The 27,552-nt window shown below is 40.8% G+C and overlaps 2 protein-coding genes across 6 annotated transcripts in view; both read left to right on the forward strand.

Annotated features, from left to right (window-relative positions):
- Nucleotides 1–27,552, forward strand: part of LOC6586334 — a 72,230-nt gene that overhangs the window by 24,870 nt on the left and 19,808 nt on the right. The gene's annotated exons all lie outside the window — the stretch shown is intronic.
- Nucleotides 17,842–23,059, forward strand: LOC26527912 (ribosomal protein S6 kinase 2 beta). 3 transcript variants are annotated; one of them, XM_015160532.3, is made up of 3 exons: nt 17,842–20,155; nt 21,988–22,627; nt 22,721–23,059. In XM_015160532.3, the coding sequence occupies exons 1-2, from the start codon at nt 18,097–18,099 to the stop codon at nt 22,587–22,589; spliced, it is 2,661 nt and encodes an 886-aa protein (XP_015016018.1). In that variant the 5' UTR covers nt 17,842–18,096; the 3' UTR covers nt 22,590–22,627; nt 22,721–23,059. The 3 variants fall into 3 exon arrangements, with proteins under 3 accessions (XP_015016018.1, XP_015016017.1, XP_043865738.1); XM_015160531.3 differs by having other exon boundaries at nt 21,988–23,059; XM_044009803.1 differs by lacking the exon at nt 22,721–23,059 and having other exon boundaries at nt 21,974–22,115.

The raw sequence follows: 27,552 nt of genomic DNA on the forward strand, positions 1-27,552 counted from the left end.
GACGTTCAAGGCATTAGGAAGACAGCTAAGGGGGACCTTTTACTGCAACTGAGTAGGAAGCCGGAGCATAGCGCTGAGGCTCTGCACGAAGCTGTAGGCAAGGCCTTGGGAGACCGAGCGGTAGTTAAAACACTTACCGAATCGGCGCAAGTTGAGATTCGCGATCTAGATGAGTTAGCGACCAAAGAGGAGATCTTGGAGGCAATTAGGGTGGAGTTGAAGGATAGCTCACTCCCCATTGAGGCTATCAAATCGCTTCGGCCAGCTTTTGGTGGACAGCAAAGAGCTACGGTTGCTCTTCCAATTGGGAAAGCTAAAACTCTGCTCGAGCTGTCCAAAATTAGAATAGGATGGGTAGTTTGCCGTATCCGAGCCGTGGATCAGCCTAAACGCTGTTTCAAGTGCCTCGATTACGGTCATATGGCAGCAAACTGCGGCAGCGACTGTGACTTAAAGGGCGCCTGTTTCAGGTGTGGAGAAATGGGTCACAGTGCCAAAGCATGCACCAAGCCACCAAAATGTAGCCTCTGCATCCGGAAAGGTGAAAAGCAGACGGACCATTCAGCAGGCAGCTTCAAGTGCCCATCTTACCGTGAAGCTGCTCGTAAAATGAAATGTTAAGGTTTTTGCAGCTTAACTTAAATCATTGTGTTGCTGCCCAAGATCTTCTAGAGCAGACCATTAGGGAAAAATGTATAGATGTAGCTTTTCTCAGTGAGCCTCACCACTGTAGAACCAGCTGCCCTAGGACATGGTCAACAGACGTTAATGGCAAAGCTGCGTTGTGGGTATGCGGCAACTCAACGAACTTACTTTCGAATGTTAAGTCATTCAATGGGTTCGTACGTGGCCGATATGGTAGCTTGTGGCTTTACAGTTGCTATCTGGCCCCCCAGCATGCAGCTCAGCGAATTCACGACGGTGCTCGACGAGCTTGCCGAGGATGCTAGGGGTCGGAAGGCCATTATAGCTGGAGATTTTAACTCCTGGGCGCTAGAATGGGGTAGCCCAACAACAAATGCCAGAGGTCGTATCCTACTGGAGATCTTCGCGACACTAGATGTTGCACTGCTCAACACTGGCCATGAGTACACCTTCAGTCGGGCGGGATACGGGTCTGTTATCGACATTACTTTTGTCACTTCATCCCTCTTTCGGGGAGCAACATGGAGCCATTGCGATAGCTATACAGGCAGCGATCATACGGCACTTCTGTTCACAATAGGTGAGCCACCTGCCAGGGCGTCAACATTGTGGAGGGAGTCGAATCGGCTAGATACTTTTGATCCCGCGGTCTTTTCAGAGGCCATTCAGTCTCTAGGGTACAATTGGCAATGCTGAGGCCAGAGCATGCCAAATGGTAGCCCAAATACAGTGTGCCTGCAATAGCAGCATGTTACGTCGCAAGCAGTTCACGCGACAACATGATCCTACGTATTGGTGGAACACGCAAATAGGTGACATTCGTCGCAAATGCATCCAGGCGAGAAGAAGCTACCAACGGGCTCGCGGTAGGTCAACGTTTTTTGAGAAACAGTTAGCTTACCAGGCAGCTAGAAGACAGCTGAAGAAGGCCATTCGGGCAAGCAAAAGAGAATGTTTTTTACAGTTGTGCGACTCAGCCGAATATGACCCTTGGGGCAGGGCATATAAGATAGTAGTTAAAAGACTATACGCAGGTAGACAGGTGCAGCCTACGGATCGTCTGGAGCTTAAATCGATTGTGGAAACACTCTTTCCAGAAAGGTTAAGCTCCATTCACGCCCCTGAGTCCGAGTATGCTGATCAGGGCTCAACGAGCACTGAAATTGTTTTAGTTACAGATGAAGAAATATCAGTAGTTCTCCGAGGTCTTAGAACCAACACAGCTCCAGGGCCGGACGGGATCCCAAATCGCGCGCTAAAGCTAGCCCTCGCCTTGCACCCAAGTACGTTCGCCGAATTATTTAACGAATGCCTCATCCAAGAGACGTTCCCGGCAAAATGGAAAGCCCAGAATCTGGTATTGCTACCCAAGGCTGGCAAACCACCGGATGAGCCATCTTCGTACAGACCGATCTGTCTCTTAGACACCATGGGAAAGGTGTTTGAGAAACTGATCTGCTCTAGGCTGGAGACTGCGATTGCAAGCGCCGGAGGCCTGTCACCAAACCAATTTGGTTTCCGGAAGGCCCGGTCAACAACGGACGCGCTTAACAAAGTTGTCGGTCTGGCCACTTCCGCTATTCAAGGCACCAGATGGAGGCACGGGACGAAGGAATACTGCATCATCGCAACCCTGGATGTAAGGAATGCCTTCAACACAGCTAGTTGGGATATGATACTGAATGCGCTGTCACAATATAATATCCCTAAATATCTAAGAGAGATAATAAAGAGCTACTTCAGAGGAAGAACACTTGTATACAACACGAGTGAGGGTCCCCAAACTCATACAGTGTCAGCTGGAGTACCCCAAGGCTCAGTGCTGGGGCCTCTCCTATGGAACATCATGTACGACGGCGTACTGCGCTTGGAACTACCAGCAGGCGCGCGCACCATTGGCTTTGCTGATGATGTAGCTGTCGTAGCCATAGGAAAGGAGCTCAAAGATACAGAGGATATGTGCAGCGAAAGTATCAATCGCATACGAAGCTGGTTGACAGGAGCTGGGCTCGAGCTAGCGGCACACAGGACCGAAGTGGTACTAGTCAGCAGTCGCAAAGAGTGGAAACTGCCAATATAAAGATCGGCAGCGTCACCATTGCGTCAAAGAGGGCGATAAGATATCTTGGTGTCATGATAGACACAAGATTAACTTTCCGCGAGCACTTAGAATATGTGCATAAAAAGGCAGCTGATTCTTGTAGAGCTCTCTCGAGAATCATGCTTAACACGCGGGGACCTAAACAGCAACGACGTCTCCTCCCTAATGAGCGTCATTAGGTCTGTCATCCTCTATGCTGCGCCAATATGGGCAAGAGCGATGGCAACGCCGAGCTACAGCCGAGGCATTTGCGCGATCTACAGGCTGAGCGCAATCAGAGTCAGCTGCGCTTTCAGGACTATCTCCGATGACGCGGCGCTCGTCATAGCCGGTATGGTGCCACTGGAGTATTTGGTCGCCGAAGCCGTGGAGCGGAATTCGCACGGGCCTACGCGACTCAACGCTGTCAGGGCGAACAGCATCGCACGATGGCAAAGAAGGTGGAATAGCTCAGCTAAAGGGCGGTGGACGCACAAGCTCATCCCGGAGCTTGAACCATGGGTTAACCGCAAACATGGCGAGGTTAACTTCTACCTTACGCAGATCCTCTCGGGTCATGGATGCTTTCGGAGCTATTTGAAGCGCTTTGGCCACGAGGAATCTGACGAGTGCCCCTGGTGCGAGCGAGGGCATGTGGAAGACGCCAACCACATTCTTTTCGAATGTGGACGGTTCCTGGAGGAGAGGCGTCGTCTGGAAGAGGCAGTGGGCCGCTCCATCAGAGCGGACAACTTAGTCAACGCCATGCTGGAATCGGAGGAAGCTTGGGAACTAACAAGCACCTTCGCGGCCACAGTGATGATGGAGCTCCGCAGAGTCGAGCGACTGAGAAGACGAGCTGTCCCAGGCTAAGGTAGCGCATAGTGCTTGCGAAGCAATGCTTTACGGCCGTCCCGCAAGCACCGCGCGCTATCCTAGCCACCACACAACTTGCAATTTTTTATTTTGTCAATAAATGAATATAAAAAAAAAAAAAAAAAAAAAAAAAAAAAACACACACACACACACACCCATGACTAAACACGCATTGGCTGCAGTGTGCGCTTACTATGAGAGTTTGATTGTTTAATATACTTTTTTGTGGACATACGATCTTCATAAAACTTTTAGATTATGATTATAACACGGATATACATGTATTTGCCAAAGCACAAGTCTGTAGCATTTGAAATACGCTGAGTTATCAATATTTAGATAAAAACTCGATGTGCGCGTGATATACACGGACCTGGGAAAAAATTTCAAGTGTCTAGCTCTTATATCTTCTGAGATCGACGCGTTCATACATACGAACAGACAGACGGACAGGGCCAAATTGACTCAGCTCGTCGCCCTGATCAAGAATATATATACTTTGTGGGGTCTTATAACATGGATATGCAAGCATTTGCCAAAGCATAAGTCTCTAGTATTTAAAATACGCCTTTTACAATAATGTGGCTTAGGGAAGGATATAGGGGTGGGAGTAAATTTTAACAAAACCCGAAATTGCATAAATTGTATAAAAATCTACATTAAAAATTTGGAGACTTTAGCTTTAAAGTTGTAGGAGATATATACTGATTTTCGATACGGTTTTTATCGATAAAAATATCGGGAGTAGTTATCGATTTTTAAAGCAAAACTCGGTATCCGCGTGGTATACACGGACATTAAAAAAAAAAAGAGGTCTCTAGCTCTTGTATCTTCTGAAATCGACGCGTTCAAACATACTGACAGACGGACGAACGGACAGACAGACAGACGGGCAGGGCCAAATCAACTAAGCTCGTCACCCTGATCAAGAATATATATACCATGTGAGGTCTGCCACGCCTCTTTCTGCCTGTTACATACATTTCAACAAAACCATTATACCCTGATTTCCCATTTTCAATGGGTTCAGGGTATAACAAGTAAGAAAGCTCTAGTCGGGACTGCTCGCTACGAGATCCCCTGAACCCTTCGAGCAACTGATATTTCAATAATTATTCGCATATGCACAAATACACTTACTATGGGAACTTAATTGTTTAATAACTTTTCTTGTGGATGGACTTTCTTCAAGAAACTTTCAGATTATGAATATAACATAGATATGCATGTATTTGCCAAAGCAGAATTAGAGGTGGGGGGTAAGTTTTGACAAAAACCGAAATTGTATATTATTATTATATTGAGTCACTAACCAGAGAACACATAGACTAGACAACTAGTGGAAAGCTTTTTGCACGCTTTTTTGAGGCTTTAGAACCCCTGACAGCTTTGGACTCGCTCGGCTCCTTACTTTTAGGCTCGAGCTACGAAAAAATACGAACGCACAATCATTTCGCTTCATGCGCTCGACCGAGATGGTCAACTTTTGAACAAAAGATCCCTCTATGCTCAATGTTCCCTTGCTCTCTCTCTCTCTCGATGCTCTCTGCTCTCTCGAATGTGTATATGTATGTATGCATGTGAGCACAAGCAGCAGCTCACGAAAATTGAAATTTCTTCGCAGCAAGAACCCATGCCTTCCCTTCTGTGTGAAGAGTATACCGAGCTTTTCAAAGCGTTTGCCATGCGTTTTCGTTATTATTTGTGGGAAGGGTATGAAAGCGTTGGTGCGCATAATTAAATTTTTTCGCGACGAGCATGCACACACACACTGTTCTTGCTACATGTACTATGTACTGCATGTGAGCACAAGTAGCGCTCACAAGAATTGAAATTTCTTCGCAGCAAGAACCCATGTCTTCCCTTCTGAGTGAAGTGTATTCCGAACTCTTCAAGCCGTTTGCCATGCGTTTGCGTTATTATTTGTGGGAAGAGTATGAAAGCGTTGGTGCGCATAATGAAAATGTTTTCGCGACGAGCATGCACACACACACTTACAGTATGCTACATGTACTATGAGCATTTGTAAGCCTGTGTGCAAAGCCCTTGCTGGCTATAGCAATTTGAAATCCTAGCATTTGCATTTGGTCGATCTTGTGAAGTGCTCACACTTACATAAATATGTTTGATTGTGTGTACGCAGGGGCCGCGATGCTCACAAATGATGGGGTTATCATTGTAGAAGGAGTTCAGTGCCTTTATATGTATGTGCGTGTGTGTATGTTTATAAGTATATGCATGCGACATGAGCATTGACGTGTGCCTACGACAACTTAGAATTGTGTGAACGATTTTGGGTTTGACCGGAAGAGGCGCGCTTATATTTAAGTAGATGATTAACTAAAGTAACAAGTGCACTTCCTATTACTTTTATAGGTATTTTTTAATTGCATGATTTTTATGACATCTAACAGATGCACTCTTTAAAATGGGTCCATTTAGCCAGTATATGTATGTATGTACATACATATGCTTCTTATTAAAAAGGTAAATTTCACCTGTATATGTGCAGGTACAAGGGATCGAAAATCGCATTCCAATTTGGCCACTGGGATTGATCAGGTACTACATTTATAGCAAAAATCATTCTGATAGGCAAACCCACGATCATTGAAATAAAATCATCTACTTAAATATAAGCGCGCCTCTTCCGGTCAAACCCAAAATCGTTCACACAATTCTAAGTTGTCGTAGGCACACGTCAATGCTCATGTCGCATGCATATACTTATAAACATACACACACGCACATACATATAAAGGCACTGAACTCCTTCTACAATGATAACCCCATCATTTGTGAGCATCGCGGCCCCTGCGTACACACAATCAAACATATTTATGTAAGTGTGAGCACTTCACAAGATCGACCAAATGCAAATGCTAGGATTTCAAATTGCTATAGCCAGCAAGGGCTTTGCACACAGGCTTACAAATGCTCATAGTACATGTAGCATACTGTAAGTGTGTGTGTGCATGCTCGTCGCGAAAACATTTTCATTATGCGCACCAACGCTTTCATACTCTTCCCACAAATAATAACGCAAACGCATGGCAAACGGTTTGAAAAGTTCGGAATACACTTCACTCAGAAGGGAAGACATGGGTTCTTGCTGCGAAGAAATTTCAATTCTTGTGAGCGCTACTTGTGCTCACATGCAGTACATAGTACATGTAGCAAGAACAGTGTGTGTGTGCATGCTCGTCGCGAAAAAATTTAATTATGCGCACCAACGCTTTCATACCCTTCCCACAAATAATAACGAAAACGCATGGCAAACGCTTTGAAAAGCTCGGTATACTCTTCACACAGAAGGGAAGGCATGGGTTCTTGCTGCGAAGAAATTTCAATTTTCGTGAGCTGCTGCTTGTGCTCACATGCATACATACATATACACATTCGAGAGAGCAGAGAGCATCGAGAGAGAGAGAGAGCAAGGGAACATTGAGCATAGAGGGATCTTTTGTTCAAAAGTTGACCATCTCGGTCGAGCGCATGAAGCGAAATGATTGTGCGTTCGTATTTTTTCGTAGCTCGAGCCTAAAAGTAAGGAGCCGAGCGAGTCCAAAGCTGTCAGGGGTTCTAAAGCCTCAAAAAAGCGTGCAAAAAGCTTTCCACTAGTTGTCTAGTCTATGTGTTCTCTGGTTAGTGATTGAGTCTAGCTTTAAAGATGTAGCAGATATAAATTTATTACTGGTTTTCGATAATGTTTTAAGCGATAACAAAATAACGGGGTAAGTTATCAATATTTAAAGCAAAACTCGATATGCGCGTGGTATACACGGACCTAGGAAAAAAAATTCAAGTCTCTAGCTCTTATATCTTCTGAGATCGACGCGTTCAAACATACGGACAGCCGGACGGACGGACAGACGGACAGGGCCAAATCGACTCAGCTCGTCGCCCTGATCAAGAATTTATATACTTTATGAGCTCTGCCATGCTTCCTTCTGCCTGTTACATACATTTAACAAAATCATTATACCCTGATTTCCCATTGAAAATTGGTTCAGGGTATAAAAATTGCGACACTTTAACAATAAGCTTATTTCTTAACCAAATTTCTATCTCGAGTTTTTGACAACAGGAATGTTGCAACATTTTTCAAAATCACCATAACTATCGATAGATCGGGGGAAACTATCGCTATTGCCACAAACAAGCAAAAATTCAATATCTCGATAGTCCCATCGATATTATGCCAGCCCTACCTATGCCACTGACCAAACAGCACATAGACTAGACATGTAGAGCAACGTTTTTCCACGCCGCAACATCTGTCCAGCAAGTCCCGGCCAACTTCGTATTCGCTCGGCTTGGTATTGGATGGCTCGGGTAATGAAAGATAGCACGACGAAATCAGTGCGCTCTAAACACGCAAACGAAATGGTCATGTATGCGCTTTGCGTTTTTTGTCTTACTCTCCCTCTCTCTCTCTAACTCTCTCTCTCTCTCTCTCTCTCTCTGTGGGCTCTCAAATCATGAAGCTCAGCAGCGCACAAAAATTGAAATTTCTTCGCGACGGAGTATACCGAAATCTTGAAATCGTTTGCGACAAAATGTTAGCGTGTCGATATATGTATATTTATGGGAAGGGTATGAATGCGTTGAGGCGCATAAAGTATATGATCTCGCGACGGGCATGCACACACACACTTGTAGTCCCTTGCTACATGTATGAGCATTTGTGACCTGCGTGCCTTACTCTTGCTGCTTGTAGCAATGTTTCCGGATGTTTCCCCCAATGTTTCTCTTTCTGTTACTCGGAATGTACGTCCTTCGAGAAAGATCTTTATAAGCTAGAACAGTTGCGGTAGTAGGGCGCTTGGCTTTATGAAGAAACATGAAGTACGGCACCAACCTCATCTCTGGTTCTTTAAAGCTGAGTTTGTATGGCCTGTGACTTGTACCCCTGTGTGATGCGCCAATGAGAGAAGTTTGTGGAAGCTGCAGTGCCTAAATTTTTCAGCATGATTTCTATTTCTATTTGCTTTTTTGGGCAAGCAATACAATTTGCAAGCCATTTATGGATCTGTTGAATTCGTGAAGTGCACGAAATAAGCTGTGACATGGAAGAAGCCAGTTATTTTAATTTTCTTTAGTTTTAAATTTTATTAATTATAATAGCAAAATAATGAAGTGCGTTAATACATAATGAATAACCAATAAACAAGACCTCATTTAAATTTTTGGGATATCTTTACTGGTTTAGCGGGAATACGGTTTCAGAGTTTTACTATGCTGCTGCACAAAATAAGGTGTGGGCCACTGTAGCTTGTGTTGCTGCTTGTTTCCGCTTATCCGTAAAGCTGTTAATAGCGTCGGCAATGTCATCTGCATATTGGATGTGTTGCATTATATTCCATTATAATTGTTTGCGTCATTTAGACATCCTTGTGATCAGAACCTGCACCAGTTCTCTGAATGTCTTGTTTGAATCTTGAATCTTGAATTTCTAGAGTTTTTGGACAAAAATCAACCAAAAACAAGTAAGAAAGCTCTAGTCGAGACTGCTCGACTACGAGATCCCCTGAACCCTTGGAGCAATTGCTATTTCAATAATTTTTCGCGACTTTCAGCTTACACAAGAAAATACGCACACACACACACACACACACACACACACACACACGCACGCACACATACATACACAAACGTATACACACACACACACACATACACACACACATACACAAACACACACGCATACACACACAAGCAACCACGCATAAACACGCATAGGCTGCAGTGTTGGCTTACTATGAGAACTTAATTGTTTAATAACTTTTTTTATGGACATACGATCTTCATGAAACTTTTAGATTATGATAACAACATGGCTATGCATGTATTTGCCAAAGCACAAGTCTCTAGTATTTGAAATACGTTTTTTTACAAAAGTGAGGGTGAGGGGGTTAATATAGGGGTGGGAAGTAAATTTTATCAAAAACCGAAATTGTATAAATTGCATATAAGCAAAAATTTGGAGACTCTAGCAATTAAGGTGTAGGAGATATAATTTTATAACTGCTTTTCGATAATGTTTTTTATCAATAAAAAAATAACGGGATGAGTTGTCGGTTTTTAGTGATAAACTCGATATCCGCGCTGTAAATACGGACATTTAAAAAAAAATTGGTGCCGTACTTCATGTTTCTCTTATATCTTCTGAAATCGACGCGTTCAAGCATACGGACAGACGGACAGACAGACGGACGGACGGACAGACGGACAGGGCTAAATCGACTCAGCTCGTCGTCCTGATCAAGAATATATATACTTAATGGGGTCTGCCACGCCTCTTTCTGCCTGTTACATACATTTAACAAAACCATTATACCCTGATTTCCCATTGAAAATGGGTTCAGGGTATAAAAAAGAAAACTTGACGAACCTGGCAAAAATGCAATTGACTTAGAAATTGATAAATATTATGCCACACGCTATAATTCAAACTGTTCAATCTTAGATTTTTGGCAGGAGGCAACGGACCTTAAATTGTGGCAAAAAAATATTTTATGTATACCGGTAAGCTGTGCAACAAGCGAGCGAGTATTCTCCTCTTCTGGAAAAATTTTAAATGAAAGGCTATTAAGCGCAAATCTTGATATGCTCTTTTTTAGACTCATTCACGAAAGTGAAATGAGTATATTGGTTTTGTGCAATGTCCGTCTTGCTGTCCGTCCGTCTGTCCGTATGAACGCAATCTATTTCGGCGCTATTGAAGCTAGAGACTTGAAATTTGGAACACATACTCGTGTATATCTCCGATTTATAAAGTGTTAAAATTTTCCCGATCCGCCCACTAGGGGCGTGGCAAATCGGAAAATGCATTTTCCGATATACCAGAAATCATGTTTGTTGAAGAGCTAGAAAGCTGAAATTTGGTATGTAGGTCCGCGCCGACCACCCAAGATCACAAGCTATGGCGGATATATCTCCGCCCATTAGGGGCGTGGCAAATCGGATAAAACTGTATCTCCTAAAGTTATAAACTTAGAATGCTGAAATTTTGCATGTAAGCTGATGTTTTAATTCTATGAAGATAGGTGATAGGTGAAAAATTATATATATACGCCCACTAGGGGCGTGGCAAATCGGACCTGAACATATAGTGATTTTTCGAATTCTGTTATATTTTAGGCACTATTGATGCTAGAGACCTGAAATTTTGTATTTTTACGCGGGTTGACCACCCACGTCCAACGAGCTATGGTAGATATATGTCCGCCCATAGGGGGCGTGGCAAACCGCAAAAGCTTATATCTCCTACAGTTTTAGAGCTAGAAGCTTCAAATTTGGATAGTTAAGTTACTGGTAGCCTCCTCTATCGATGCCCCAAAAATAATTTTTAAGTCTCTTTAGGGGCGTGGCATATCGAAAAATACCCTGTAATTTTCACATTTTTTGAGCGTAAGAATTCAAATTTTGCATTTAGGTAACCGGTTGCTCGTTCTAAGAACTGGATAAAATTGAGGAATCTACGGCCACTAGGGGCGTGGCAATCGGCATTTACAGTGCCCGAATTGCGACATTTATATGCGTCAGCCATCTATTTATGTATATGTACACATAAGTAGGCTTAATAGGCATTGATAGCGCGGAAGGAAACATTTTTATAAAATTAATAAAATTTAAAAAAGCTAAAATAACAAAAAAATTTGCAATTTACAAAAAAGAGTTTTCCGCGGAATTTGAACTCGCACCCAACCCAAACAGCAGGTTTGTCAAAATAGCTAAAATAAAGATCGTCGGCGCTTCAGCCTACAGCACCACCGCGTCGTTTCTATCAACAATAGTTACAACGAAATCACATTATTGTTATGATGCCACATAGCAAAGAAAGGCCAGTGTAGCGGCTGGAAATTAAAAAACAATGCAAAGACAAATCAATCGCAACGGGATTCTTAGAATATGCTAGAGCACGCATTTATGTGTACATACATACACACATACAAATGAATGCGTGAAGGCTGGAATGCTTGATGCTATGCGTGCAGACTTACATACATATATACATATGTATGTATTTGCGTATATGTATTTGAGGGCTATTTAAGAAGAAACAAATTTAAACTTATAAAATTATTCGACTAAGAAAATGAAAAGTATTAAGTGCCATTCAGTCAAGCTCGCACCTTCCCAATAAAATATCTATTTTATAAAAAACGAAATATGTATGAAAAAAAAAAAAATAATAACATATTAAAGGTTCGAACCTCCTCTGCTCTAACATTACTTGCGTCGCCCTTAGCACCCGCGCCACTGCTTTGCTCGAGCAGTCAGTTGCTAAAATAGAATAGCTTAATAAGAGAGCGCCATCAGACAAAACTACAGTAACGGCTAGAAAGTCCAGAAATCAATCGAAATTCTAAGAATGTGAGAAAAGGCGCGCTTCTGTCTGTACGCATAGAATAGACGATGAGTGTGTGCACAAGCATAGGAAAATCGCGCTGATCTGCTGTTAGCTTGAAGCCGGTATCCAATGTATGGATATAAATATATAATAACAAGTAAGAAAGCTCTAGTCGAGACTGCTCGACTACGAGATCCCCTGAACCCTTGGAGCAATAGATATTTCAATACTTTTTCGCGACTTTCAGCTTACACAAGAAACACGCACACACACACACACACACACACGCACGTACGCAAACACAGGCATACATACACACACACGCATACATACACAAACGCATACACACACACACACACACACACACACATACACACACACATACACACACACATACACAAACACATACACACACAAGCAACCACGCATAAACACGCATGGGCTGCAGTGTGCGCTTACTATGAGAACTTAATTGTTTAATAACTTTTTTTATGGACATACGATCTTCATGAAACTTAGATTTGTGGGGTCTGCCACGCCTCCTTCTGCCTGTTACATACTTTTAACAAAACCATTATACCCTGATTTCCCATTGAAAATGGGTTCAGGTTATAAAAATCAAAATTGTATAAATTATATATGTATGTAATATGAATGCAATAGCTATCGATGATTTTCCAATTTTAATGGCATCATGCCGTGTTTTTTGCTGGGCACTAGACTTGAAAATTGCACTATATACTCTGCTTGACTGCGTTTGGGCTGTGAATGAGTCTTCTGCAATCGGTATCGCCCGACTGCAACGTTCTTACTTGTTTATACCCTGAACCCTGAAAATGGGAAATCAGGGTATAATGGTTTTGTTAAAAGTATGTAACAGGCAGAAGGAGGCGTGGCAGACCCCACAAACTATATATATTCTTGATCAGGGCGACGAGCTGAGTCGATTTGGCCCTGTCCGTCTGTCTGTCCGTCCGTCCGTCCGTCCATCCGTATGTATGAACGCGTCGATCTCAGAAGATATAAGAGTTAGAGACTTGATATTTTTTTTCCTAGGTCCGTGTATATCACCCGCATATCAAGTTTTTCTTTTTATATCGATAACTACTCCCGATATTTTATTATCGATTAAAAACCTTATCGAAAGCTAAATATTTAATTATATCTCCTACACCTTTAAAGCTAGAGCTTCCAAATTTTAAATGTAGACTTATATGTATTTTATATAATTTCGATTTTTTTTGTAATTTACCCCCACCCCTATATCCACCCCCTCACCATCACCTTTGTAAAAGACGTATTTCAAGTACTAAAGACGTGTGCTTTGGAATGTACATACATTTTCACCATATGATTACGCTCTAAAAGTTTCATTAAGATTGTACGTCTAGAAATTAAATTATTCAACAAATAAATTCTTATAATGTTGCCCACACTACAGCGCAGCACAAGCGCAGTCGCTGCTTACTGCGCAGTTAGCAGAGCGCGTTCTAATACGTGCGTGTGTATGTATGTGTGCCGAAAAGAAGTGCAGAGTGATTAGAATATCAGATTAGAGGGTTCAGGGTATCTCCTAGTCGAGCAGTCTCGACTAGAGTCTTCTTACTTGTTTAGAATTAAATTGTTGTTATGTTTGAGAACAAAAAAATTGATGTAATTTTTGAGAATTAAATTTTTTGTAAGTGTTTCGGGCGGAACTTTGAACTTTTGACCGTGGGCGGATCGGGACGGGTGCAAAAAAGTCGGCCCGTGCCCACCTCTAGTCCATAGTCGATTGTACCAATTTGAGCAGCTGGTTCCATTATGGAGTTAATAGCTGTAATAGCATACAGTATTTGGAACCCTTTGCCAGACTCTAGGTCATCTTTTACGTTGGATTGTGTGGTACCAGTTGCTCTTGCAGGCAGCAAGAGTTACGCACACAGGCCACAAATGCTCACACATGTTTCCAGAGACTGCAAGTGTGTGCGTGCTTGCCCGTTGCGAAATCATATTCTTTATGCGCATCAAGGCCTTCCCACGAATAACCATCGAAACGCTTACATTTTATTTGCATGAGCGTGACAAACGCTTTTATGATTTCGGTATACCCTTCACTCAAAAGGAGAGAGCTGGGATCGTCGCGAACAATTTTCAATTTCTGTGCGCTGCTGCTATTTGAGAGACCATAGAGAGAGAGAGAGCATAAAGAGAGGGAGAGAGTAAGTAAGGGAAAACGAGCGCATAACCGTGCTTCATTTGATAATGTGTGCATTTCGTGGCAGCAGTCGCAGCGCACTGATTTTGTCGTGCCTTATTTTCGCTGCATGAGCCTCAAAAGACCGAGCCGAGCAAATACGCAGTTGTCTGGTCTCTTCAGCGAATTTTTTCGTCATTGAGAAAATTTGTTCTAGATGTCTAGCACTGACCAAAGAACACATAGATGAGACATGTAGAACAAACTTTTTCACCACCGAAAAAATGTGCATTAGGTACTACTCAACTTCGTATTTGCTCGGCTCTGTCTCTTAAGGCTCGAGCAGTAAAAATACAACACTACAAAGTCGGTTCGTTGTAGTGATGTAAATTTGAATGAAAACATCGATGTCGATGTCGATGGATTAATACATCGGATTGAAAATTCGATGCATCGATGTATTTATACCCTGAACCCATTTTCAATGGGAAATCAGGGTATAATGGTTTTGTTAAAAGTATGTAACAGGCAGAAGGAGGCGTGGCAGACCCCATAAAGTATATATATTCTTGATCAGGGCGACGAGCTTAGTCGATTTGGCCCTGTCCGTCTGTCCGTCAATCTGTCCGTATGTTTGAACGCGTCGATCTCAGAAGATATAAGAGCTAGAGAATTTTTTTTCCTTGGTCCGTGTATACCACGCGCATATCGAGCTTTGCTTTAAGTATCGATAACTTACCCCGTTATTTTGTTATCGATTAAAAACATTATCGAAAACCAGTAATAAATTTATATCTGCTACATCTTTAAAGCTAGACTCAATATAATAATAATATACAATTTCGGTTTTTGTCAAAATTTACCCCCCACCTCTAATTCACCCCCTCACCTTCACATTTGTAAAAGGCGTATTTCAAATACTAGGGACTTCTGCTTTGGCAAATACATGCATATCTATGTTATATTCATAATCTAAAAGAATCTTGAAGAAAGTCCACCCACAAGAAAATTTATTAAACAATTAAGTTCCCATAGTAAGCAGCCAATGCGTATTTATGCGTGCGTCGTATGTCTATGTGTGTGCGTGTATGTGTGCATATGCGAATAATTATTGAAATATCAGTTGCTCGAAGGGTTCAGGGGATCTCGTAGTCGAGCAGTCCCGACTAGAGCTTTCTTACTTGTTTTTATTTATTTTTTTTTTTTACTTTTTTATTGGTTCTCTCATGGCGTTTTTATTATTAAAAAAAAAAAATTAACAGTATTCAACATTATTTAACAAAAATACAAAATAAAATTGGGCTTTCATAGCAGTATTTTGCTTAAGGTCTAACTTTAAAATTTTTAATATAGGACAGATATCTTTTGCTTTCATAGCAGTCTTATACATTTCACTAAAATTAAACTGAATTACATATTATTTTAGAAGGAACAGAAGATACCATCATAAGAAAAAAATGTGATTGCAATTTTGAATAAATTAGGATAGGTCTTTTCATACCTTCCCAAAAAGAAACAAGGTTGCGATGTTTTGCAAAACATCGATGCTTCATTCAACATCGGTATCAGCGAAACATCGGAAAACATCGGTAAAAATTGGTAATAAAACATTGATGCTCGATGCATCGATGATTTTTTACATCACTAGTTCGTTGCGAGCGCTCAAACGAAATGGTCCCATTCTTATATGAAGCACAGCTATACGCTATTTGTCCTACTCTCTCTCACTCTATCTCTCTCTTTGGTCTCTCAAATCACCGAACTCAGCAGCGCACAAAAATTGAATTTTGTTCGCGATGATCCCAGCTCTTTCCCTTTGAAGTGAAGGGTATACCTAAATCATAAAAATGTTTGTCACGCTCATACAAACAAAATGTAAGCGTTTATATGGTTATTCGTGGGAAGGGTATGAAAGCGTTGATACGCATAAAGAATATGAATTGGCGACGAGCATGCACACACACACCAGTGTTGCCGAATCAGCTATTTTGTAGCTAGATCTGGCTACTTTTTAAGGCCAATTGCTACAAAAATTTTCAAACAGCTATTAGCTACAAATCTGGCTATTTTCAAATATTAAATTTAGCTAAAATGCAAGCGAACTTATAACAAAATTCGCTTCGATACTTTTTAAATGTAAATGATTTAAATGTACTGAGCTTTGTGTAGAATTAATACTACAACTGAAGAATAGGTAAGCTTTCTAATATGCTATGCAAAATTCATTTCTTATCAGTTTTTATACGCCATCATTTTGTAAAAAACGCATTTCAAGTACTAGAGACTTGTGCTTTGGAATGTACACACATTTTAGCCATATGATCACGTTTTGAAAGTTTCATTAAGATTGTATGTCCACAAAACATATGGATTACGCCGATATGGGAAATGTTGCTATGAGTATAGCGTTCCACCCAACTACCTTGAAAAGGAAAATTATAAAAGCGACAATGGTGAAAATGACGAGCTGGTGGTCATAGATGAGATATTATCAGAATTAAATTAATAAAGTTGACTTTTTATGAAAAAACAGCACTGTTTTCTTTTTTGCTACTTTTTCAGCTATTTTAGAAGAAAGTTGGCTACTTCTAGCTACTTTCAACCTTCGGTTTTGCTACTTTTGCTGAAAAAGTTTCGGCAACACTGACACACACACTGTCCCTTGCTACATGTACTATGAGCATTTGTATGCCTGTGTGTGAAGAGCCAGAGCTTGTAGCAATAAAAGCGCCTCTTCAATTAAAAACCAAAATCGTTCACACCATTTTAAGTTGAGGTAGGCACACGCCAATGTTCATCTCTCAAACATACAAACAAAAATATACACATACGCACATGTAAAGGCACAGAGGCATACAAATGCATCTCATGCATACACACAATCAAATGTACATATGTATATACATGTATGTAGTATGTTTGTGAGCACTTCACAAAATCGACCAAATGCAAATGCTGGGCTTTAAAATTACTACAAGCAGCAAGAGTTACGCACACAGGCCACAAATGCTCACACATGTTTCCAGAGACTGCAAGTGTGTGTGTGCTTGCCCGTCGCGAAATCATATTCTTTATGCGCATCAAGGCCTTCTCACGAATAACCATCGAAACGCTTACATTTTGTTTGCATGAGCGTGACAAACGCTTTTATGATTTCGGTATACCCTTCACTCAAAAGGAGAGAGCTGCTATTTGAGAGACCATAGAGAGAGAGAGAGAGCATAAAGAGAGGGAGAGAGTGAGTAAGGGAAAACGAGCGCATAACCGTGCTTCATTTGATAATGTGTGCATTTCGTGGCAGCAGTCGCAGCGCACTGATTTTGTCGTGCCTTTTTTTCACTGCTTGAGCCTCAAACGATCGAGCCGACCAAATACGAAGTTGTCCGGTCGCTTCAGCGCATTTTTTCGGTGTTGAAAAAGTTTGTTCTACATGTCTAGTCTATGTGTTCTCTGGTTAGTGATATTAGCCAATTGGATTCATAAATAAGCCAGATTTTCCGCTGTCCACAATTCCAAAATTTTTTCCGTAATTCCACTTAAAGTAAGCCAGATCTGTACGAAAATAAGCCAAAACGGCAACACTGGTTCTATAGTTAGTGTAACAAATTCGTCTGTGGATACCCCCCTTAAACTATATCTTCGATGCTTATCGATACCTATTGTTAGGACTAATCGTTATGCAATCGGAAAGATGCAATAATGATGCGATGTTATTTCACATCACTAGCAAGTGTTTTTTCTAATAGAGGAAGAAAAAGAAAATAATACGTGAAAAGCGTAACCAGAAACGTAGCAGGAGGGAGCAGCGCAACGCTAATGCCTCTGCTTTCCCAGTTTGACGCGCCTGTTGTTTAGACATAACATCAACAGTTATACAAAAAGCTGCAGTTTGGTCAAATTTAAATCATCAAAACGCTCACAAACGTGTACGTACAATTGAACACCAACAAGGCAGCGACAGTCATGCCACTGGCTGACTCTAATAGAGATCTGAGACACCTACAGCAGCAGCAACATCAAGTGGAAGTCAACAGCAGCAGAATTAGCAATAGCAACGATGCTGAGCACGCTCGGTTGGATAATGCCAGTACTGCAGCTGCGACAACGGCAACAAAGACAGCAAGGGCAGCGGCAACAACAACGATGGGCCTGCAACTGCGGCAACGTATGCAAATTACCTCTTCTAGCTGCAGTAGTCTTGCGGTGACACCGATGGAGCACACGCCCACCGATGAGGAGAGCGGCGCCGTGACAACAGTGACGTCATGTCAGCGTCGTCAACAACATCAGCAACAACAACAGCAACTGCAAACAGCACTCGAACAACATCATATAACACCAAGCAAAGTCTCCGAGCAGATGGAGCTAAGCGACTCGGAATCGTATGGTGCAGCAAGCTATAATGAATTCGAATTGCGCGAAGTGGTAAAAGAGGGTCACGATAAGGCGGATCCTTCTCAATTTGAGCTGTTGCGCGTACTTGGTGAGGGCAGCTTTGGCAAAGTGTTTTTGGTGCGCAAGATTCTAGGAAAAGATGCGGGCACTCTGTACGCCATGAAGGTTTTAAAGAAGGCCACACTTAAAATTAAAGATCGCGTGCGGAGCACCAACGAGCGAAAAATTCTTGCTGATGTGGGACACGCATTTATCGTGCGCCTACACTATGCATTCCAAACACCTGGTAAATTGTATTTAATACTGGATTTTTTGCGCGGAGGTGATTTATTTACACGACTCTCTAAAGAAGTCATGTTCACTGAGGAAGATGTGAAGTTCTATCTGGCAGAGCTGGCATTAGCGCTCAATCATCTGCACACTCTCGGGATCATCTATCGCGACTTGAAACCAGAAAACATTCTCCTCGATGAACATGGACACATTGCTTTGACTGACTTTGGTTTGTCTAAGCAACCGCTAGATGGCTCTAAGACGTATAGTTTTTGTGGCACCGTTGAATACATGGCTCCCGAGATTGTAAATCGCAAGGGTCATGACTTTGCTGCCGACTGGTGGTCATTCGGTGTCCTTATGTACGAAATGCTGACCGGGAATCTGCCTTTTCATGGACAGACACGCCAAGAGACGATGAATCAGATATTACGCTCCAAGTTAGGCATGCCCGAGAATCTGTCCCCAGAAGCACAGTCGTTGCTGCGTGCGCTCTTCAAACGCAACCCATTAAATCGATTAGGCGCTGGCGCGCAAGGCATTTTAGACATTAAAGCGCATGGTTTTTTTTCCACCATTGATTGGGTACGTCTGGAACGTAAACTGGTGCGCCCTCCATTTATACCGGCAGTTAGTCGTGATGATGCCTTCTACTTTGATGTGGAGTACACTTCCAAGTCGCCACGGGATTCGCCAGGTGGTCCAATATCTGCATCTGCACACGAAATATTTCGTGGCTTTAGCTTCGTGGCACCCATCCTACTAGAGAATAATGCTAATATCAGCTGCTCCAATAATGTTAGTCCTATGCACGCTACTCTACCGGCCGCCTCAGTACCGTCTGTGGTGGCGACACCAGGGCCACGCAGCTTGCCTGGTGTCCTACCTGGTAATTTCTTGTCCGAATATAATTTGCTGCATGAACTGGGGCGTGGCACGTTCTCTGTGTGTCGCCTGTGCGAGCATCGCGCTTCCAAAAAACACTACGCTGTGAAGATCATTGAAAAGGCGGCTGTTGCTGCAGCCTCCTCTTCTACAGCGGATTGCTGGGAGGAGGTAGAGATAATGCTGCGCTACGGTAATCATCCGAATATTGTGACATTATATTCAGTGTACGAAGATGCCAGCTCTGCGTATTTAGTGATGGAGCTGCTCAAGGGCGGCGAACTGCTCGATCGCATCCTGGCAGTTCAACAAATGTGCGAGAGTGAGGCTAGTGCAGTCTTGCGTACGATTGCCGCTGCAGTCGCTTATTTACACGAGCACGGAGTCGTGCACCGAGATCTGAAACCCTCGAATATGATCTACGCAAGCATGCGACAAACGCCCGAAACGCTTAAGCTCTGTGATTTAGGTAAGTCTTGATACTATCGAGGAGACTGGCTAAGTAGAACATTGTTGTAACGTCCCATTTCTATACTCAGATAAAATTTATATTAATTAGAATTCGTTTAATGCTTTATCCTTGGCTTAGAGCTCATATTCTCATCAAGCTAAAATCTTTAAAGGAAAAGCTGTAATTTTAAACGGTTTTATAACCTGACTTTGATGCCTTCTTTCATAGATCAAAAAAATGGATAGATAAAATTATTGACAAAAGAGAAACATGTCAGCATAGTAAAAAATCCTATATATATATACACTCATGATAAAAATAATAGGTACACCCTTAAAATTAAACTTTTTGGAGTATAGTTTAGCAAAACATTTGTTCTACTGCCCTAAACATGAAAATTTAAATGCACATTTCTGTATTATGTATATATTAATAAAAAAAGTAAATTTTGAAACAAATTTATTTTTTCAAAAGTTACAAACAAATAAACAAAAATGGAGCTTTTTGTGCTTTACGAAAATAATAGGTACACTTTACTTTGGTAACCTGTATTATATTTTTTTATTTGCAAATCATTCAAAATCTTTTGCTATTCTATTTTTGGATCAATATCCTGTATATCCTCTTTTATTTTCAAAAATGTTTCTATCCGATTGGACATACTCCTAATTAAAGTTTGGCAGGTCTCATTCGTAATCTTCCTCCAGGTTTCTTGGACACAGTCCCCTATTTGGCGTTTATTGTCATACTTTTTCTTTACCATCTGCTTTTTCAATGCACTAAACACGTTTTCAATTAGATTCAGATCAGGAGAATGAGTGGGCCAAGCGAGAGTGTCCACTTTATTAACCTCAAACCGAGTTATACATAACACAACAAAATGTTGCCACCGCCATGCTTCAGTATTTTATTGTGTAGCGAAGATAAAATTCTTTACCTTTAAGCAGTTTTATAAGTGTGGAATAGTGATTTCTATAAAGGCAATTCTAGGCTCGTCGTTAAATAGGATAATACGCCGCTTTTTTTGACTTTCAGTTCCTTCCCAGGTGAAGTGGTCGTTAGCAAAATTTTGCATCATCATAAAATTTTTGGTGCGCATCAAAGGAACCAGTTTTTCGATACGACCTGGTAGTTTAGCCATATGTAGTCATCTCCTAATTGAAGAAGCACTAATAATATTATCCATTACAGATGAAATGACCTTTGAAAATTTGAAAGGGTCGGATCTTGCAATCCTTATAATGCGTCGGCCCAGTTCTAGCGTCGGTTCAGTTCGATGGACTTCCACGTGTTCCCTTTTTATTGTGCATCTTTAAAGTATTTTGCACAACGTTTAAAGATCTGTTCATCAGTTTCGCAATTTCACGCAAAGATTTGCCACTCCTTCTAAGGTTTTTAGCAATTCTGCGTTCCTCACTAGAATAATTATTATTTCGACCCATCTACATATGATATTGATCATTTTTTTTGCTTTAAACATCTTTAGGAAGGTAACTTACTATTTTATAACAATAAAAGAAACTTTCTTTCAGGCTGAAGAAATGGAGTGTACCTATTATTTTCAGCAGGTCATTATCAATGAATTGTGACTACTATGAATTTAGGGGGAAATACAATTTTTTTTTTGGCATGCCTTATTGCCAGGTTGCTTTTTTAAAGTTACCATCCAGTTTTTTTTTTTTTCAAAAATATCAAAAATTAATTAGTTATGACAGAACAGAACAGATATATATGTATATATATATATATATATATATATATATATATATATATATATTTTTTTTTTTTTTTCTTTCTCTTTTGTTGTTTTCTTTATATATATTTATGGCTAATAAGAACTCGATTTGCAGGCTTTGCGAAGCAACTGCGCGCCGACAACGGCCTGCTTATGACACCCTGCTACACAGCCAACTTTGTAGCACCGGAAGTACTGAAAAGGCAGGGATATGATTTGGCTTGTGACATTTGGTCGTTGGGCGTGCTGCTTTATATAATGCTATCGGGGCGGACACCATTTGCTAGCACGCCCAATGACTCTCCGGATGTAATACTGAAGCGAATTGGATCAGGACATATTGATTTTAGCAGCACTCGATGGTCACTAATCAGTGCACCAGTTAAAGATCTGTTGCGTCAGATGCTGCACATTGTGCCTGAGAATCGGCCAACGGTGGCACAGATCATGGAACACAGTTGGGTGCGGGACCAATTTGCTGGCAATGTACAGCTTACAGAATATTCACAAAATGCAACCATCGGTAACTGCGCTGCACGGCAATTGTCATTGGGGGCACAACAACAGCAGCATAGCCACATTTCAATGGCGCTTCGAGGTGCTGTGGATGCAACTTTTCGTGCTATTGCCATACCGCAAGCAGCGAACGTGGGTCCTGTTGAGCTCTCGATGTTGGCTAAACGACGAGCCAAAGATCGCGCTAATCTTCATTCCTAATTATGGGCAGTTCTGTGCTCGAGACGACAGGCCAAGAGGTAGCTAATACAATTAATACCTAATCTGTAAAATATTCTGTATAATATTGAATTGAATATAATACATTGAATTTACGCAACGCCTTTGGGAAGGTATGCCGCCACCAATCCTCACCAGGAGCAGAGACAGCATCACAATAATAATTGCCATTTGAGACGGTACCGCTACCCCAGCACCAAGGTGCGTCTGATTTAGGATTAAGCACACTATAACGGACAATGATAGTGAGGCAGTGTCCTCTCACCTACTCTTAATTTTGTTATATCCCCCTCTCTCCCCTAATTTGTATTTTATTTCCTTATCTTCCACGCAACATGGCAATTATATAGTATTTGAAGTGTTATTTATTTATTTTATAACAATAATTAATGACTCATGTAAATGTGCGTTTATTGAAAGTATATACATATGTAAAAATCCATTACACAAAATTCAATCTTCCTGCTGACCTCAAAGCCATTTGTCGACTATACAAGGCATACTCGCAATAAATGAATAACTTGCGTTTATGTATTAAAAGAGAGTAAAGAAAAACGTGAAATTTATATTATCTTAGCGAAAATTTTACACATCACGTGGTATTGTTATTAAAGAAATTCAATAATTATAAATAAAACCAGCAAAAAGTAAATAAATATAAATGAAAAAAAAAAAAAAAAAACAACCTTGTACGCAAAAAAGTTACAAAAATTCAAATTAACAGTCGGGATAATTTTAAATTTTAGTTTGATTTCTTTTTGTTTTTTCGCAAAATTTTTATTACTTACTATCTTATACAGTGGACCAATAATGTCTTCGTACAGCAATGATTGGCTTGCAATCACATAGTTCTTCGGTTAGTTAATGAATTACGCGCACATCAATTTTTTTAGTCTTGTGTTAAAAAGTGTAGCTGATGGCAAGGTAATAACGTAAAATTAAAAAATCAATCATTTTTAAGTGATATTAATTGGCACGTCAAAAGTAGACTTCTTCCACACACAGGAGCTGTCTTGCAAAAATATTGCCGAAAAGATAAAACGCAGCTTCCAGCTAAAATTAAGGAATCTGCCTTTCAACTGTTCCGCGTATAAGTAGAAACGTAAAACTTTGAATCGTGGGAAAATTATGAAAAAAACAAGTTAGAACGTTGCAGTCGGGCGTTACCGACTGCGGAATACTCATTCACATCCCATCAACAATTTAGTAGTTAAGTTTAGCTCTAATACTGTAGAAAATGCAGTTTTCCCCGATTTGCCACGCCCCTACTAGGCGTAGACACCTCATTTTTGGTGGGCGGATCGGGAAATTTTAACACTTTATAAATCGGAGAAATACACGAGTATGTGTTCTAAATTTCAAGTCTCTAACTTCAATAGCGGCGAAATAGATTGCGTTCATATGGACAGACGGACATTGCACAAAACCAATACTACTGTTGGTCAAAACGACGCGGTGGTGCTGTAGGCTGAAGCGCCGGCGATCTTTATTTTAGATATTTTGACATGAACATGCTATTCGGCTTGGGTGCGAGTTCAAATTCCGCGGAAAACTCTTTTTTGTAAATTGCAAATTTTTTTGTTATTTTAGCTTTTTTATATTTTATTAATTTTATAAAAATGTTTCCTTCCGTGCTATCAATGCCTATTAAGCCTATTTATGTGTACAAATACATAAATAGATGGCTGACGCATATAAATGCCGCAATATGGGCACTATAAATGCCGATTGCCACGCCCCTAGCGGCCGTAGACTCCTCAGTTCCTTGAACGAGCAACCGATAACCTAAAAGCAAAATTTGAATTCTTACGCTCAAAAAATGTGAAAATTACAGGGTATTTTTCGATATGCCACGCTTAAAAATTATTTTTGGGGCATCGATAAAGGAGGCTACCAATAACTTAACTATCTAAATTTGAAGCTTCTAGCTATTATACTTTTAGAGGTATAAACTTTTGCGGTTTGCCACGCCCCCTATGGGCGGACATATATCTACCATAGCTCGTTGGACCTGGGTGGTCAACCCGCGTATACATACCAAATTTCAGGTCTCTAGCATCAATAGTGTCCAAAATATAGCCGAAAAATCACTATATCTTCAGGTCCGATTTGCCACGCCCCTAGTAGGCGTAGATATATAATTTTTTCACCCATCTTTATAGAATTAAAACATCAGCTTACGTGCAAAATTTCAGTATTCTAGGTTTATAACTTTAGGAGATACAGCGGAGATATATCCGCCATAGCTCGTTATCTTGGGTGGGCGTTATCTTATAGTGGGCGGATCGGGAAAATTTTAACACTTTATAAATCGGAGATATACACGAGTATGTGTTCCGAATTTCAAGTCTCTAGCTTCAATAGCGCCGAAATAGATTGCGTTCATACGGACAGACGGACAGCAAGACGGACATTGCACAAAACCAATACTACTGTTGGTCAAAACGACGCGGTGGTGCTGTAGGCTGAAGCGCCGGCGATCTTTATTTTAGATATTTTGACATGAACATGCTATTCGGCTTGGATGCGAGTTCAAATTCCGCGGAAAACTCTTTTTTGTAAATTGCAAATCTTTGTTATTTTAGTTTTTTTTTTTTATATTTTATTAATTTTATAAAAATGTTTCCTTCCGTGCACGTAAGCTGATGTTTTAATTCTATAAAGATGGGTGAATTTTATATCTACGCTTACTAGGGGCGTGGCAAATCGGACCTGACGATATAGTGATTTTTCGAATTCTGCTATATTTTAGGCACTATTGATGCTAGAGACCTAAATTTTGTATATATACGCGGGTTGACCACCCACGTCCAACGAGCTATGGTAGATATATGTCCGCCCACAGGGGGCGTGGCAAACCACAAAAGTTTATATCTCCTAAAGTATAATAGCTAGAAGCCTCCTCTATCGATTCCCCAAAAATAATTTTTAAGCCTCTTTAGGGGCGTGGCATATCGGAAAATACCCTGTAATTTTCACATTTTTTGAGGTTAAGCATTCAAACTTTGCAGTTAGGGTACCGTTATCTCGTTCTAAAAACTGACCAAAAATGAGGTGTCTACGCCCAGTTGGGGCGTGGCAAATCGGAAAAACCTGCCCGACTGCAACGTTCTTACTTGTTTATGTATGCTTATATGCAATTTATGCAATTTCGGTTTTTGTTAAAAATTCGGTTAAAAATTTACCCCCCCTGTCAGCCTGTCCGTCCGTCCGTCCGTCCGTATGAGCAAAAGGATCTCAGAAGATATAAGAGCTAGAGAGCTGAAATTTGGCATGCATACTCGTGTATACCATAGGCAGTACAAGTTTGCTTTATTTTTTCGATAATTTGTCCGATAACTTTTTTATCGAGAATAATCGAAAAATCGACATTGTTTTTTCAGCTTAATTTGAACACTTTTAGACCTGGAGACTTCAAATTTGCGTTGTATATAAAGTTAATAGATACAAAGATTTTGTAATTTACAGATTTTGGATACCACGCCTCCTTCGCCCCCAATTTGTAAAAAACGCATTTCAAGTACTAGAGACTTGTGCTTTGGAATGTACACACATTTTAGCCATATGATTACGCTCTAAAAGTTTCAGTTTAGGATCGTATGTCTACAAAAGAAATTATTCAACAAATAAATTCTCATAATATTGCCCACACTGCAGTGCAGCCCAAGCGCAGCCGCTGCTAGCTGCGCAGTTTGCAGAGCGCGTGCTTATACGTGCATGTGTATGTATGTGTGCATAAAAGAAGTCCAGAATGATTAGAATATCAGCTTGGAGGGTGCAGGGTATCTCCTAGTCGAGCAGTCTCGACTGGAGCCTTCTTACTTGTCTATGATTGTAAAAAAAACAAGTAAGAAGGCTCCAGTCGAGACTGCTCGACTAGGAGATACCCTGAACCCTCCAAGCTGATATTCTAATCGTTCTGGACTTCTTTTATGCACACATACATACACATGCACTTATAAGCACGCGCTCTGCTAACTGTGCAGTAGGCAGCGGCTGCGCTTGGGCTGCGCTGCAATGTGGGCAATATTATGGGAATTTATTTGTTGAATAATTTCTTTTGTAGACGTACAATCCTAATGAAACGTTCAGAACGTAATCATAATGTTCAAATGTATGTACATTCTAAAGCACAAGTCTCTAGTACTTGAAATGCGTTTTTTTCAAATTGGTGGCGAAGGGGGCGTGGTATCCAAAATCTGTAAATGACAAAATCTATGTATCCATTAACTTTATATATAACGCAAATTTGAAGTCTCCAGGTCTAAAAGTGTTCAAACTAGGCTGAAAAAACCATGTCGATTTTTCGATTATTCTCGATAAAAAAGTTATCGGATGAGTTATCGAAAAAATAAAGCAAACTTGTACTGCCTATGGTATACACGAGTATGCATGCCAAATTTCAGCTCTCTAGTTCTTATATCTTCTGAGATCCTTTTGCTCATACGGACGGACGGACGGACGGACAGACGGACAGGGCTATATCGACTCAGCTCGTCGTCCTGATCAAGAATATATATACTTTATGGGGTCTGCGATGATTCCTTCTGCCTGTTACATACTTTTCACAAAACCATTATACCCTGATTTCCCATTTTCAATGGGTTCAGGGTATAAAAAAAAAAATTGGAATGATGTAGTTTGCTAGATTTCTGTAAAAAGTGTTTGTAAATCTAACTATAACTATGGCTTTGAATTTAAAGATTCAAGGCCAGATTTGCCATCGCATTGGATCATTGCAACCTATTGAAGATGCACAGCACTAATTCTTGCAAATATACTTCATGGGCAATATAGAAGAACAACTTGACCGGCGTCAAGAAATCAACACAGCTATGAAAAGAGCAATTCTCCAAGATTTGCAGCGAATGCTTCACGAACATCATGCATTGGTCAATCTGTTCAAGACTGCTTTAGAGTGCATGCCAAGAGATGACTATAAAGC

The sequence above is a fragment of the Drosophila mojavensis genome, unplaced genomic scaffold, assembly GCF_018153725.1.
Source record: "Drosophila mojavensis isolate 15081-1352.22 unplaced genomic scaffold, ASM1815372v1 contig_136, whole genome shotgun sequence".
NCBI lineage: Eukaryota > Metazoa > Arthropoda > Insecta > Diptera > Drosophilidae > Drosophila > Drosophila mojavensis.